This window comes from Protopterus annectens, chromosome 15.part0 (genome assembly GCF_019279795.1).
Source record: "Protopterus annectens isolate FY-2018-M chromosome 15.part0, PAN1.0, whole genome shotgun sequence".
NCBI lineage: Eukaryota > Metazoa > Chordata > Ceratodontiformes > Protopteridae > Protopterus > Protopterus annectens.
In genome coordinates, this window is record NC_056749.1 from 348,697,399 (window position 1) to 348,711,945 (window position 14,547).

Below are 14,547 nucleotides of genomic sequence, written 5' to 3' on the forward strand. Positions count from 1 at the left end.
GGAAATCCTGAATGTCAGAACAAAAGTGCTTAAGGACTGTTTTTGCTGCATTAAACAACTTTGGATTGTACTTCTTGCCAGTACTGTTAATTTCCTTGTGTCTTGTTGGTGCCTTGGACCTTTCGCTCTTGTGGTGGTTTTGCTTTGTGAATCAGCTGAGTTTATTACAACCACGGTACTTTTTCTAAGAGAAGTTAAAATACATCACAAACGAGTCAGTCTCTAAGTCAGTATCATTGTAAAATAAAACCATAACCACTAAAGGTATCCCATATTTCATAAATGGCTATCCCTTCTGGATACAAGGAAATAAAATGTCATTCATGCCACACTTAGTTGTCTCGGATACATTGTATTCAATTTTTCAAGTAATCTTACTACTTCTTGTCTCAGGATCTCTTAGTTGTACAGAAAACTTACTCTTCAGCTCACATCATGTTTAAATCTACATGTAAGTTGGCCTCATCTGTGACTAAACCATTTGAGTTATATGTATGTCAGTTCCTTAGCTATACTTTTATTTCCACTGTTGCCCAGACTTCTGTATTACACATACTTTTCATTGTTTATTCTAGTTTAACTCTATTTTGAAGCTAGATAAAAATGTTTGTTTTTTTTAACAATATTTTATACTGTCCTCAAGAGGATTTAATAATATGTTATTGAGCTTATGTAAAAAATTTTAATATAAATTTGTCTTTACAAAAAGTTATTTTGTACAGTCCCTAGTAACTTTAGAAAAAAACATTTTTTCTGAAAATTTATATATATATGTGTAAGTAATCTGGTTGTAATTATAATATACTAATTACAAGTGGTAATATTTAACTTATTTGAAATGTACCATAAATTAGTAATACATACTGATTTACCACCCTATGTAAGAATGACGTTTTTTTATACAGTTGCCATAAATATTTTAATGTTGAATTTTTTGTTAACTTGTTTTTGTGAACTGTCAAATAAACTTATTAAAATATTGTCTGTAGTCGTTTTGAAACATTAACTTTAAAAATAAGATACTGTTATTTGAGTGTTACTGTGCAACATGAAATGCCTTATGTTTTATATGAATAACAGCTGTTACTTAGCCAGGCATCAGACCTCGAATCTTTTTATAACCATAATTTAAATTTTTACTTTACCTACATGAAACAAAGAATATATATATATATATATATATATATATATATATATATATATATATAAAATTTATTTATTTTTTATTTTATTTGCATTTTGTTTAACGGGAAAGTCCACTGGGATTTTGAGAATCCATTTTCAATGTAGGCCCAGGAAGAAAAGCTCCTCAGTACATGAACATAAAAGATTGAAATACATGCAAAGATATAGACAGAGATACAAGCGTATATACAACAAAGGAAAAATACTAAAAATTAGATGACTTATAGGTGCAACATAAACAATTAGGTAACATCAACATAAAGAGTAACATTGGGTAAATTTCAAGGTATTAAAGAGTTGTGAGGATTTTCACACAACATTATTTGATATTAGATAAAAAAACATCACAGTAATACATATTCTAAGGTGGCTTGGCACAGGTACAATTCTAGATTAAAGATAGGTAGTTGCATAGTGAAGTTTTAAAAAAGGCAGGATTTTGGGTTCTAATTGATAGTGGTAGGGCATTCCAGTTTTTGACTGCTGAGCAGGAGTAAAGCTGGCCGGGTGGCAGGTTAGATTTGTTTACCTGCATGAGCTGCTGATTCTCAGATCTGAGGGGCCCCTTTGGGTGGTAGTAGCTAAATATAAAACTGAGGGCAGGAAAATCTGAGGTTTAAAGAGCACTTTGTGAGCTGTAGTTAGTTACAAGTTGGAGAGAGAGTGAGATTTTTTCCCAAAATTGCAACAGAAAATCCTTTACTGTATTTCTTAATGATTGAGTTTTAATGCGAACACCACTAAAGTCTTATCAATATGTCAATGCAGTTCATGCAAAAACAGTATGAAATAACTTTTTTCACAGTTGCAGAAATGAGTGTTGAACAATGAAAAGCTAGCTCACAGAAGGACGAATGCAGAAACTTTATTTCTGCTTTCACTGAGCACATCTACTAAGCGAGTAACAATTATGGAGGTTGCTTTACTCATATGTCTATCAATATGAATACTCTTTTTCACTAAGTCATTCTTCTTCTTCTTCTTTTGGCTTTTCCCGGTTAGGGTTGGCCACAGTGGATCACCTGTCCGCTCATGATTGGCAGTGGAGTTTTACAGTGTCGAGTTGCCAGTCCAACGCCCAACCTTCTACAGAAGGCACACACACGCACTCACTCACGCCTAGGGCCAATTTAGAGTGTCCAATCCACCTACAGCATGTCTTTGGGATATGGGAGGAAACCGGAGCACCCGGAGGAAACCCAAACGATCACAGAGAGGACATGCAGACTCCGCACAGAAGACACCCCAGCCGAGTATCGAACCGGAGAACCTCTTGCTGTGAGGCGGCAATGCTAACCGCTGCACCACCATGAAGGAAAAACACTTGGTCTGCAAAAGAACCTTTTTCCCAAACACTGGTTCATGCCACTCTGAGAGCAAGGAGAATAGTTTTCTAATGTTAAGCTTCTGTGAAAATGAGTGTTAAGATTCAAGCTTAGTCTGTCTCTCTGCTAAACAAGTTAGATATTCAAATGGGGCTTAAAAGCTGCCTAGAAAAAAAAGATGGTACCATATTGCCATTCTATATCATTTTTGGTTTTGTTTGAACAAGGCAGGGCATTCTAAATGATGAGAAAAATAGCATCCTGATGATTATCTGACTAGAATAAATGTTATGATAGATTGACAAAAACATCTTGGGTCTTTCTGGCCTTGCTCTACAACAGAGGTCATGCTCCAATGTCTCATGTTTAGAGAATCTTTCACGGCAAAATCTTTGCGCTGTGATGACTAGCACAAGTATAGTCCTACTCCAAATATTGTAATCTAGAGAAAGAATCCTGTGATATACAGGGTTTGGTTTTTCCTCCTTAACCAAGGATAGTAGGATTTAGGAATCATTCTTAAAAAAAAGTATTGCCAGACGAGTGTAGCTATCCTGAAGAAATTAGGTAAATTAAGTAAACATTTATGGCATCAACATATTTAATGCAGCACAGTTAGTATGCTTTCCCTTCCCTCTTGTTGTATAGGTTTTAGAAAAGGATTTTTTTTCTTTTTTATCTAATGTTTTCATGTTTCTTCCCTTGTCATAGGTAGATTAGTAAAGAGTTGTAAAGGGCAACTTAAGTATTTAGAGGGGTGGACTTCAATTACACTGGTAGCAGTATGGTAGTCATTGCAAGAACTGGACATCTGAGTAAAGACTGCTTTGGAGAAAAATGCCACCACAATAAACTGTCAGGGGAAGATTTAAAAGAGCACATCCTTCTTGCCAAGATGCTTTCATATATCTGTTTTGTAGTGGATACAACATTATGTTTCAAGAATGGTTTACTAAACAGCTTAAGTTATATTTCTCATTTTTATGCCTGCTAATATTGCCAGCTTCTTTATCATGCACAGCTCTAAGTTGTTTTGCATTTTGATATCTTATAGGCAATTTATTTATTTATTTATTTATACTGAGGTCAGAATTATTTGTTGGTGGGATTGCACCTCTGTCAGTGTGATGCTCCTGAGCCTTCTTTTGCTCACTACTTCTGTGTATGCAGCATCAACTGTGTGTTTAACTCCTCAGGGTCAGGGTTGGCAGTTGGCCAGCTTTGACAACAAGGCATGCTGATGTTACATTAGAAGGCCATTGCATCTTGGAGACATGGTCTTAGAATTATCTCTGCCCCCTTCTTTGATGGAAACATCACCAAGATCCACTGATTTGCCTGTTGTGGGTACCACATATTGCTGCAGCATCAACAAGAGCTTCACAAGTGGCCTGCTGCTTATCAGCATGTTTCACCTGTCCCTCTAGCAAACACAAATGAGCAGGCTAATCCTTGGTCCTTTATAAGATGTATTGAGTGAAATAACCGCAGACTGAATTGACTGGAGGAATGATTTGTGTAGGTTGATTCTTTTAATCAGAATGGTAGTCCAGGGGAAAGCTAGTAAAGAGGAGAAGAAATAAACTGCATTTATGACATTAAGTCCTAAATACTATGGGTTCAGAAATAAAATAGCTTACAGCACCCCTCTGTAGCAAAATGCATGTAACTTATCCAAAGATTCTTTATTTTGCAAATGTTTAGTTCCTGATCCCACTGTACCATTTGTTTTTATATAGATAAGTGTGCTGCATGTCCTTTTGATTGTTAGAGGTGTAATGATTTGTTCTAAATGTGGTTATGCAGAATGCTTAAAAGCCAGTCGATGGTACAAAAGGATAAAGCCCAGGCCATGACCCAGACATCTTGGGTTCAATAAGTAGCCCACACACTGAAGGAGCTGGTAGGGGAGTGAGATGAGTGATGAAACTATGTCTTCTCACATCTGTCAGGGGAGAATGATGGATGCACATGCCCAGAATGCTTCATACTACAATACATAGTGGGAACTGAAGATCATTCGCAGGTGCATGCAGCAGGTGGTGCAGAAGGGCACCTGCTCTTCTCTGAGGCACATTGCATGCTAATATTGAACATGTGTAGGCTTCTGCAGAGGGATCATGAATACAGTAAAGCAGAAAACCCTGATCCTGCATGCAAGTGATACTATTACTACTGGTGCTCAGCTCTTTCACTGAGAGAAAGGAATGTGTCATAGAGCTGTCACACATGGTGCAAGGACAAGTCATCTAAGCATCTCTTGGGGACCTTGATGGTCAAGAGAAAGACTGAAGCTCAAAAAAGTATAATGCTTAAAAATGTAATAGTAGTATACCTCCCTGAATTGTATTACATGGGCTGTAGAACTAAGGGTGTCGGCCATTACAGAATGGATTGAGAATAACTTCTGTGACAGTCTTGTGTTTGAATGGGAATGCTGCTTTATTAATTGCACTGGATGAGTTCAGTAAATCAGCTGTACTATATGATTATGTTACCACAATTCACAAATTAGTCATAGTAGACATTTTGGATCATGGCGTTGCTGGAGTTTACAGAAACATCAAAGTGTTTCTTGCTGGAGTCTTGTTATGGTGATCAGAATTATGTTGACTCACTGCTGAACAATATTTTTTTTACGCACTCAGGAACCTGACTTAGTAAAATGTGATTTTTTTTTTAAATCACATTAGCCAAATGTCATTATTACTAACTGGTTAATGTAAACCTGGTTTCATTGCAGATCCGAAATGTCCAGGCGATGTTGACCTGCAAAATAGTGACTGGGATATAAAGACCATTACTAGTGCTCTGAAATTCTACCTCAGGTAACTTTTCTTACAAAGCAAAGCAATTAATAGAATTTCTTTTTCCTATTCAACAGTATCAGTATTCAAAGAAAATGGCTGCATTTCCTTAAGTGGACACCAAAGTACATTTCTTATGAGGTTTTGCTTGTGACAGACTCATTTATTACAGTGTATTAAAAGAAAGATGGTGCACAAGCTAATCTGTTACACTAATTTTATTGCTCGACTCAGGCTGGAATTATCTTAAGCAAGATTTTAAAGTGTGATGCTTTACTGGCTCAGTCATCTACTGCTCCTTAATGTGTTCAAAAAATCTGTTTCATGTTCTTATAGCTTCTTCAGAATGTATATTCCCGTGTAGTTTTGTATCTGATTACTTATCTAGTGTTTTTGCTTAATGTAGCTGTTATTAATGCATAAAATAGTTAATTTCTGCCATGTATGTGCATCGCCATTAGTCTCACATGACTCCTTTGTGTATTTATTCCTTCCTTCCTTTTTTGTTACTCCATCAGAGTTTTAAATTGGGTGCTATTGCAGTCTGTAAGAAAGTTATGTACATCCTTTGAGGTATTTTGCTCAACAGATTCCTGTAATAGAATCCGTCTGAAGATGTTACAGCATTCTTTGCTGATGGCTGCCTATGATCACATCTCCTGTGCTATAAATGCTTAATCAGCTTGGCTGTGCCTTCTTTTTTTTTCTTCATGCAGCTGACCATCAGCTGCCACCAGCTTTTCTCCTTGTTTCCTGCATCTACTAGAACTACGTTATCCACCACCAGGTTCACCCTAATGCCTATCCAGGGCCAGATAGGAGACTGAGGACACTGATGCAGCTTCATGTTGCTGCCAGGCAGGAGCGGCCTTAGGTCAACTGGTGCCCTAGGCAAAAGGGCTCCACGGCGCACCCCACCACACCACCCGGTGCCCCCATCCTGGTCTACCTACACCAAATAAATACTGGAAAATCACCCCTACTAGAGCAGCGGCCACCTAGTTGGCCTATGCCTAAGGCTGGCTATGCTGCCTGGCAGTGTGTCCTAACTCTCAACCCCTCTCAGCAGCCTTGCTGACTCTGCAGTCAGTACCCTTGCAACCTACATACACTTTCACATGTTAAACTATTATTGTGAACTTAGCCGCCACCCCTCCCCCCAAGATGGGCAGGTCAACATTGACCACTCACTCCCATCTTCCACCCAAGACCCCTGGACACACCCGCACCACCAATGTACCATGAGTCATCTGGAGTCCAATAAGCACTCTGTTCCTGTGCACCATGGGGCTGCTACCTTGTCTGTGTCTTTTCTTTTCTTCACCAAACTCTTCCTAAATGGTGTTAACTTTGTGGTATTGCAGTATTCCTAATGTCTGCAGCATTGCTCTTCAGTGTACTGGTTTGTAAGGCTCTTTTAGAGAAACTTTTCTTTTTTTCATTTGTTTTTGTTGAAAGCATATTTCCAACCTCTCTCCATCGTTATTGATACTACGGAAGAAGAGCGCTGCAGCCAGCGGTAAACAAAGCTTATTATTCATCTTTATGAATGCAGAATTGAATTGTTATGATGACATACCAGAAGTACTAACAAGGATAAGCAAAAACAACCTGGAATGCTTTTCTTAAATCAGCTTGTCTGTGTTTCTTTTGCAAAGTTTTCACTCTTCTTCCTTATTTTTTAACTTTTTATAGTGACTCATTAAAAAGCATTCTTTTTTTTAAATCTATTTTTGTATTTTTATTTATTTTTTTTACTTTATAGTCTTTAAGTAAAATATTGTCCCTCTCTCATTAGTGAGACAATACACACACACACACACACACACACACACACGCACACACACACACACACACAACAGCACTCATTAAAATGATACCACATATCAGATTAGGTGTCTGTGAAGTGACTGTAAAGAGAAGTGTGATGCTTTGGATGCTTGGAAATCTACATTACTTTTTCAAGTTCTTGTTCTGGGAATTTAGACACAAGCAAGCTATGTTTGTTTTCTTTGAGTTGTAGCTCTCAACCTCTTAGCACAAAAAATCTGGACAAAGCCAGAAATAATGGGAGGACGAAGCTCTAAAAATGGAGACAAATTTTAAATTTTGCTCTTTTTAACTTAGAAAGTTGCAATCATGCATTTACTGAATGATACAAAGTCTGAAACTCAATTGACTGTCACTATTGAGTGAATTCAGTCCTCACTGATTTGCCACAAAAATCCAGAAAATAAAGATTTTTATGAGGAACAGACCAAAAATATGAGGTAAAAGTCTGGACATTCTGCGAAAATCTGGGTAGTTGAGAGGTATGTGTTTGTGACCGGTTATTTAAAGTGGTGATTATAGCTGTGTGTTGGATTTATTGAGAGGTGGCTGGCAGTTAAAACAGTGGGGTGGTTGCACATCTTGCTGGAATGTTTTGACTTTGAGTGTGGGTGCAGTATCACAGAAGGGACATAAGATTGCAGGGTATAATGAGTTTAGTGAGCTTATTCTGCTACTGTTGCCTGTACACCTGGAGGTTGTTAGTGGACTGATGTCGGCTCCAAAAGACATAGTTGCTGCTGTTACTCAGCTTTGTGGTTACATGAACTTATGAGCTGTGCTGACAGATGAAAAGTATATGTGTGTGTGTAAGAAATTATGTGGGGAGATGCGAGAGTGTGTATATGTGTGTGTGTGTGTGTTGTGTCGCTAATGACAGAGGGACAATATTGTAGTTAAAGAGTAAAATGTTGTCCCTCTGTCCTTATTAAAATGTTTTTTATTGAATTTGGCTTTGCTGTCAAGCTTGGCGTTTTTTCCACTGTCTCGATAGAGTGTGACAGAACCACAGAAAGACAGAACCACAAAGCCAACTTCAATAAAAAGCATTCTAATAATAAAAAATAGAAAAGCCACTTTTGAATGGTTTACCTACTGCCTGTCAAAAAACAATTTTTAAGCTCACCACATATCGAACATTTAATGTCAAAAATTGCATACCAAAACCATTTAAATACGCAAAAAAAATATTTGTAGGAGGAGTTTCCACCAACCAACCAACCCCCCCCCCCCCCCCCAGAATTACATTTACCAAATCCATGGTCACACCACAGTGGAGAAGTGAGAAAAAATGTAGAAAAATGCTCTGCTGGCTAACTAAATACAGTCGACTGTGGTAAAATGCACCGTGATATTAAAATTTTTAAGCAAAAAGCCACTTGAACACCAGTGCAGCTATCATCTGTAACTGTGCCCTTTTTTAATAATGTTTTCTAGTTTGCTTAGGCCCTTGATGGCCATAAAGTAGTTCTTTCAGTTGCTTTAATAGGAATTCTTGTCACTTTTTCAATTCTTTCAGAGATATAGCAAGAAGTAGAGTTACTTCCTGTAGATCTAGGGATGAGGGAGCCAAATATAAAGATAAATGATGCTGAGGATGAGTTGAAGTCACAAATCTCCCCTTTACATGCCATGCTGTTCTTCTCAGAGTCAGCCTGTAGTACAGTACCAGAGACAAGCTAGAAGTGGTGCCCAAATGCCCGTCACTTATTATATACTTACTGCTACCTGTTCTGTTATATACTTACTACTACCTGCTCTATTATACGCTTACTGCTCCATCCTCCTGCATGTGAGTGGTTAAAGTAAGAATATAGGAAAGGCCATGTACAGTGAAATGGTTTTATTTGAATATGATTTCTACTTTGCTGTCTACCGGTCTATTGTATTTTTATCACCAGTCATAATGTCTAGTAATAAAACTGTTATGGTGACTGACTGATTTTTTTCCAGATGCTGGAATTTATGTAGGACTAGTGCATCTTAATTTATCAAAACACCTCTAGTTTAAATGAGTATCCATAATGTTGTCACTGGTAGAGTGTAAGCTGACATAGGAGTTACAGTACAGCAGCCATTAGAGCGGAGTTTTGTACTAAATCTTCCATTAAAGAATTTTCAGTTTAGGGGAGGAGTCAGTAAATCCTTCTCAATACTACTTGTGCAAGAGAGTGTCAGTCGATAGGTAAGCTGTTGTGGTCCTTACACATGCATCCATGTGAACAAAATAAATAGGTGAAAGCTTTTAGTGTACTGAAAAGACAAACTAAAACACATTGCAGATACACCTATACATACACCCCATGCCTCTGTCGTTGCCATTGTAGTAAAATAGCATAGGAGTAGTTGTCCCACCGCATAACACAACAGTTCAGCAACAACATAAATGTCCAGATCCTGCTATAAGCAATAACATATTCTTAGACTTGCAGCATGTAGAAAATGAATTACTGTAGTACTAAACCAACAGTATGCACCCACAATCTAATGTACCAAAGAAAGAAGCCTAACCTGTCATCTGAAGTATAAATTATGTGAATTAAATGTAAAACTTGCTGATAAGACTAAACTTCTCTTCTAGAGGTATGCTACACAGCATCTGATAGTTCAGGACCTTTCTCTAGCAGCATGCTAGATACTGTATAGTGAAGGGGTCTCACTACAGCTACTGCACTGATACACAGTAGATTAGAACATGTTCACAACTGGTGCAAGGACAGTGTTCTCAAATGTTAAAAAATGTAGCATAGTTAATTTTGGTAAATAAAACAGTTTCACTTACCATGTAGAAGATGCATCCCTCCACTCAGACACTGTTGTAAGGGATCTAGGTACTTTTGTTGAAAATTCCTTATCATTTGACCTGTCTCAACAGTAGTTCAGAAAGTCTTTTGTCTGACCCAGCTAATTTCCAAAAGAAAGTTCCACTAAATCCAGAGAAGTCTTAGTTCCCCTTTACTCAAATCTTATCATATCCATTATTGAATGTAATGCACCTTTTGGCATTTATTTATCTAAACATATGACACAAATTCAGAAACCTCAGAGATTCATAATTAAAAAGATCAGTGGGTTCAAAAATCTTAGTTATCAGGAGAGACTAGCAGCCATTTTTATGTATTAGTCTCTCACAGACTCCTCTGTGGAGATCTGTGTCTAGCGTTTGAGCCATGAAAGATCCAATCCTATTGGACCATGGAACTAGTGGTACTTCAAATACTTGGTTAAAGGAACTAAACCTTCATCAACAGGTAAATAAGACATGCTGGCATGATAGATTCATATGTCAACATGTCCCTCACTTCTGGAACAAACTTATACTACATGTCAAGCAGAGTAGCACCCTTGCCACCTTCAAGATAAACCTAGATAATTTGATGGACAGCATCAAATTCTCCCTGGCTTGCCTTGTCTTGCCCTCCTTGAGGCTATAAGGAATTTTGAATAGAGATTTTTGGCTGGGTGTGAAATGGTCTGCAGACTGATTGTATAGTACTTACCTGTGAACCTATGTTATCCCCTATGCCTCCACTGAAAAAGGACCTCAATTCAATTAAGTAAATATAATAACTATATGAACAAATATCACATCTGTATGGAAATCATGCTTTTATTATGAACTTTTCAAGTTAGAACTCACCAAGGAACCAACTTGATGAGCATAAATGGTTAGTAATTCAACATAACAAAAAAATTAAATGTAAGCATTTTTTGCAGGGTGGCAAGCCCCACACTCCTCAAACATGTATAGCATCTCCATGGTTGCACCAACATGAAGGAAAGGGAAATCTGTGAAGACAAATTAGTCACTGCTGGTGCAAACTTTCAAACTGCATGAGTTGTGATTTACAGTGGAAAATAGTAATCGTGGAGATCAGCATCGGCAAGCTGAACGCGACCAGGTAGAACCTCATGCACTTTGCAGTTGAGAAAGTGTAGGGAAGTCTGATATGTCTTAAAGTAAGTCAGCAACTAGGTGCTCTCTTCTGTTATTTTTTATTAAGATACCCTTAATTCTTGTATTCACTTGTGACATAAGTCATTTGGAATTTGGCACAACCATATACTCTCCTGAATCTCCAAATCTACTATAAATAGAACCAGAGGATAGGCAGAGCTTTTACAAGGAAATTACAGGGCATGGCAGTACATGCTTTTAAAGACATGCTAACACGCTGACTTGTTTTCAACTTAATTTATTGTAGGCATCTTTGGAATTTCATAATAGTTCACAAATCTAGATCTGATGCACATCTTCTGGAGTGTCTTGGACTGAGACAGGCTAATTATCTGACAGATTTACAAGAGTTTCATAGACTGCAGAATTATTTTATGTCTATGAAAAACTGCGGCAGTACATTTGTTAAGAGAATGGTCTGCTTACAAAAAAAAAAGAAACTTTTAGAAAGATGTAAAAGAATCAGTAGCTCCAAACATGTTTAAACACAAATTGTGTCATCATATAAAATCAAATCTGTGTAGGATCTACTATTTTGGATTGATTAAAGACTGTTGTACACTTTTGGTATTAAGGACTGAATGAATCTTGTCAACTCTTTTACCAACTGTGTCATATTAGCTAGGGGAAGGATTGGCTTATATATTCTTAGATTGAAGCAGCTGTAAGCCCATTAGTTTGCTGTAAGTAGAAATAACATGATGGCAAACTGGATTTATCTCATGCAGGTCAGGTTAAGGAGAGATGATTTAAAGTTATTTAATAGAATACACAATAAGATGTGCTGATATTTTAATTACACTTCAAATTATTGTCATCAGACACTTCTGTATTGGCCCTTCAGAATGAGTTGTGTATAAAGTTCCAAATGACTGTATGTTTTGTAAAAATTATTGAAATAAAGATACTTAACAGGAATAGCTTTCAGCAGATTAAACAGCTCAGCATATTGAGAAGAAGTAGGACACAGAGCATCAGAGTAGAGTCCAGCCAGAAACAGCAAAGAGGAAGAGAAGAGGTAGCAGTTGATAGCCGGTTAGCAGATATGGAAAGAAAACCGGAGGCTCAGACAGTGATAAAAGCCATTTTTAGAGCTTAAGGTCCATGTGTTCATGCACACTAGCCTGAGAACAGGGCAGTCTGGAAGAGGGCAAGCTGTAAGGTGAAAAGTACTTGGAATTGTCTGATACCAGATTCCGTTGAAATGGGATAAGATCCAGCTGTAATCTTAAACTATTGTGCTATTGAGAACAGATCCGTTGGAGGGGGACACAGTTCTAAATAAAGCAGGGACACGAATGCAAGCAATACAAACCTAGATCTTAATAGTGGGAGCCAGACAGGTGCTCAAAGGGAATTTGTGCATATGAAAATTGAGTGACTAAAAATTGCTGAAACCACTTTCAGTGATCAATACTATGTTGTTTTCCCATCATTGTGTGACCCTGAAGTTAGTGTATATAAATGTAATGGGTGTTGAGGGTTCAGGTAGGCTTGTCCTGCTCCCAAAATGCATAGTTTGTTATTTGCTGAAAATGGTTTTCTGTGATATGTTTTTATGTAAACAGTGAGTGGAGAAATTACCTTTGATCATTCATCATTAATCCTCAGTGGTGTTTAACACCGACTGTTTAATTAGTAATTTAATTTTGAGATGAAAACCCAATTTATAGTAAAAATCAGTAAACAATTTTTAATGTGTAAATTTTTTGTAATGTCAGATATAATTAAAAAAAGGAATATCCACCCATTCTTGAGTTTCTAAACAATCTCAAAATAAATTGTAACTAGAGAAGATGTATTTATCCAGAATGTAAAAATAATTAAGAAATATATAATGCGATGTTGTCCTATCTCGCCTTCATTCTTAACTGGTTGGGCTCGAACCGATCCTCAGTTCCAACTTGGCCTTATACAAAAGCTCGAGGTCTTCCACTAGCTCATGGCTGTAACCATATCCCATCATGCCCTAGGAAAAATCCCCCAATCTTGTTTGCCGCTAAACAAGATCGGCTGCTTCCATACTGGCTCTAAGTGGAATTTTCCTTTTTCATAATTTGGATAACTGTCATTTTATTATTACTGTTATATTATAACTAGTGTTTATTAAATAGTTTTAGATGTTTTTGCTGTCGTTTTCTTTTCAAGGCCTTTTTCCCTTACCCTATCCCGGCTTAAAAATATATTCTCTTAAGCCCGTTTTTAGTTACAGGGCTTCCTTTCTGTTAACTGTATAGGCAGGCTGATTTAAGTTAGAGAGCCATTTTGACCTTAATTTTTTTCTCCTTGTATTCCTCTTGAAATTACTAGGCAGTCTCGATTCATTTAGAGGGCTGCCTTTGCACGTTTAATTTAGAGGTCTTTTTTTCCATTGATAGTTGTTATTCTTGTTGTTTATATAAAAAAAAAGTTGTAGTACTTTATACAAAATAGAGCAGCGGATTAAAACAACAGCCATGTTCTCATAAAAGGGCCAAGTTTAATATAAATTAACAGAGGTAAGCGCTTTCACAGACAGCTTCATCAGACTTGTACAAAGCATACAAACCAAGGACTCATTATATAAAGAACCTTCTAATAAGCAAGATGAGAATAACCAATCATAAAAAAGAATCAATTAATCAAGTAACTACAACCCAAAACACAGAATTCATTAAAACTTTCAAATAAAACAAAAATGACTGCGTATAAAACTATATATAAAATATAAACAAAAATATGTTACATTAAGAATGTATACAGTATATAACAAATTTAGGCTTTTAAAGCACGACCCTTCAGAATAATTTTAGGGGAACCTTTTCATTAGGTCCCCTACCATGGTCTGCCCTTAACCTAATAATCCATTTAACCTCCCATGTCTCTGTATGGTTACTAATATCCCCCTCACGTAAGTCAGGGTGAACTATATCTATCACTAAAAACTTAAACACTTGGTCTGACCCTTTAGCTATAACATGTTGGGATAAAGCATTATTAGCTGAGCAGATACGGACACTATAAACATGCTCTCTAATTCTGTCTTTAAGTTGTCTGTCTATCTTACTGACATAGAATACTCTACAAATCACACAATAGCTCAAATAAAGAACATGCGATGTGGTGCAACCTGCATTGACTTTAAAAGTATATTGAAGGCCTGTGTCAAGATGTATAAAGACCTCACTACTATCAGTGTACCTGCAATAATTACACTTCCCAGAAGAATCGGTCATACCACCTGCACAAACCACCATATCAGTAGCAGATTTAGGATAACAAAGTAACCTCTTCAAAGACTTTTTGTTATTATAACAAAAACTGGGTGCAGTCCCTACTATGCCACTTATCTTGGGATCAGACGTCAAAACACCCCAGTGTTTCCTTATAACATCTGAGATGGTCCTAATATCCGAAGTATAGGATAGGGTCAGGGGAGTTGGTCTACCAAGACCCACTGTAC

General features: G+C 37.1%; 1 protein-coding gene across 3 annotated transcripts in view; it reads left to right on the forward strand.

Moving 5' to 3' along the window:
- Positions 1 to 14,547, forward strand: part of OPHN1 (oligophrenin 1) — a 2,670,560-nt gene that overhangs the window by 2,152,124 nt on the left and 503,889 nt on the right. For all 3 annotated transcript variants that reach the window (XM_044057106.1, XM_044057104.1, XM_044057105.1), the window contains one exon: positions 5,254 to 5,338. In XM_044057106.1, coding sequence (XP_043913041.1) covers positions 5,254 to 5,338 — 85 coding nt within the window. The remainder of the gene's footprint in view (positions 1 to 5,253; positions 5,339 to 14,547) is intronic.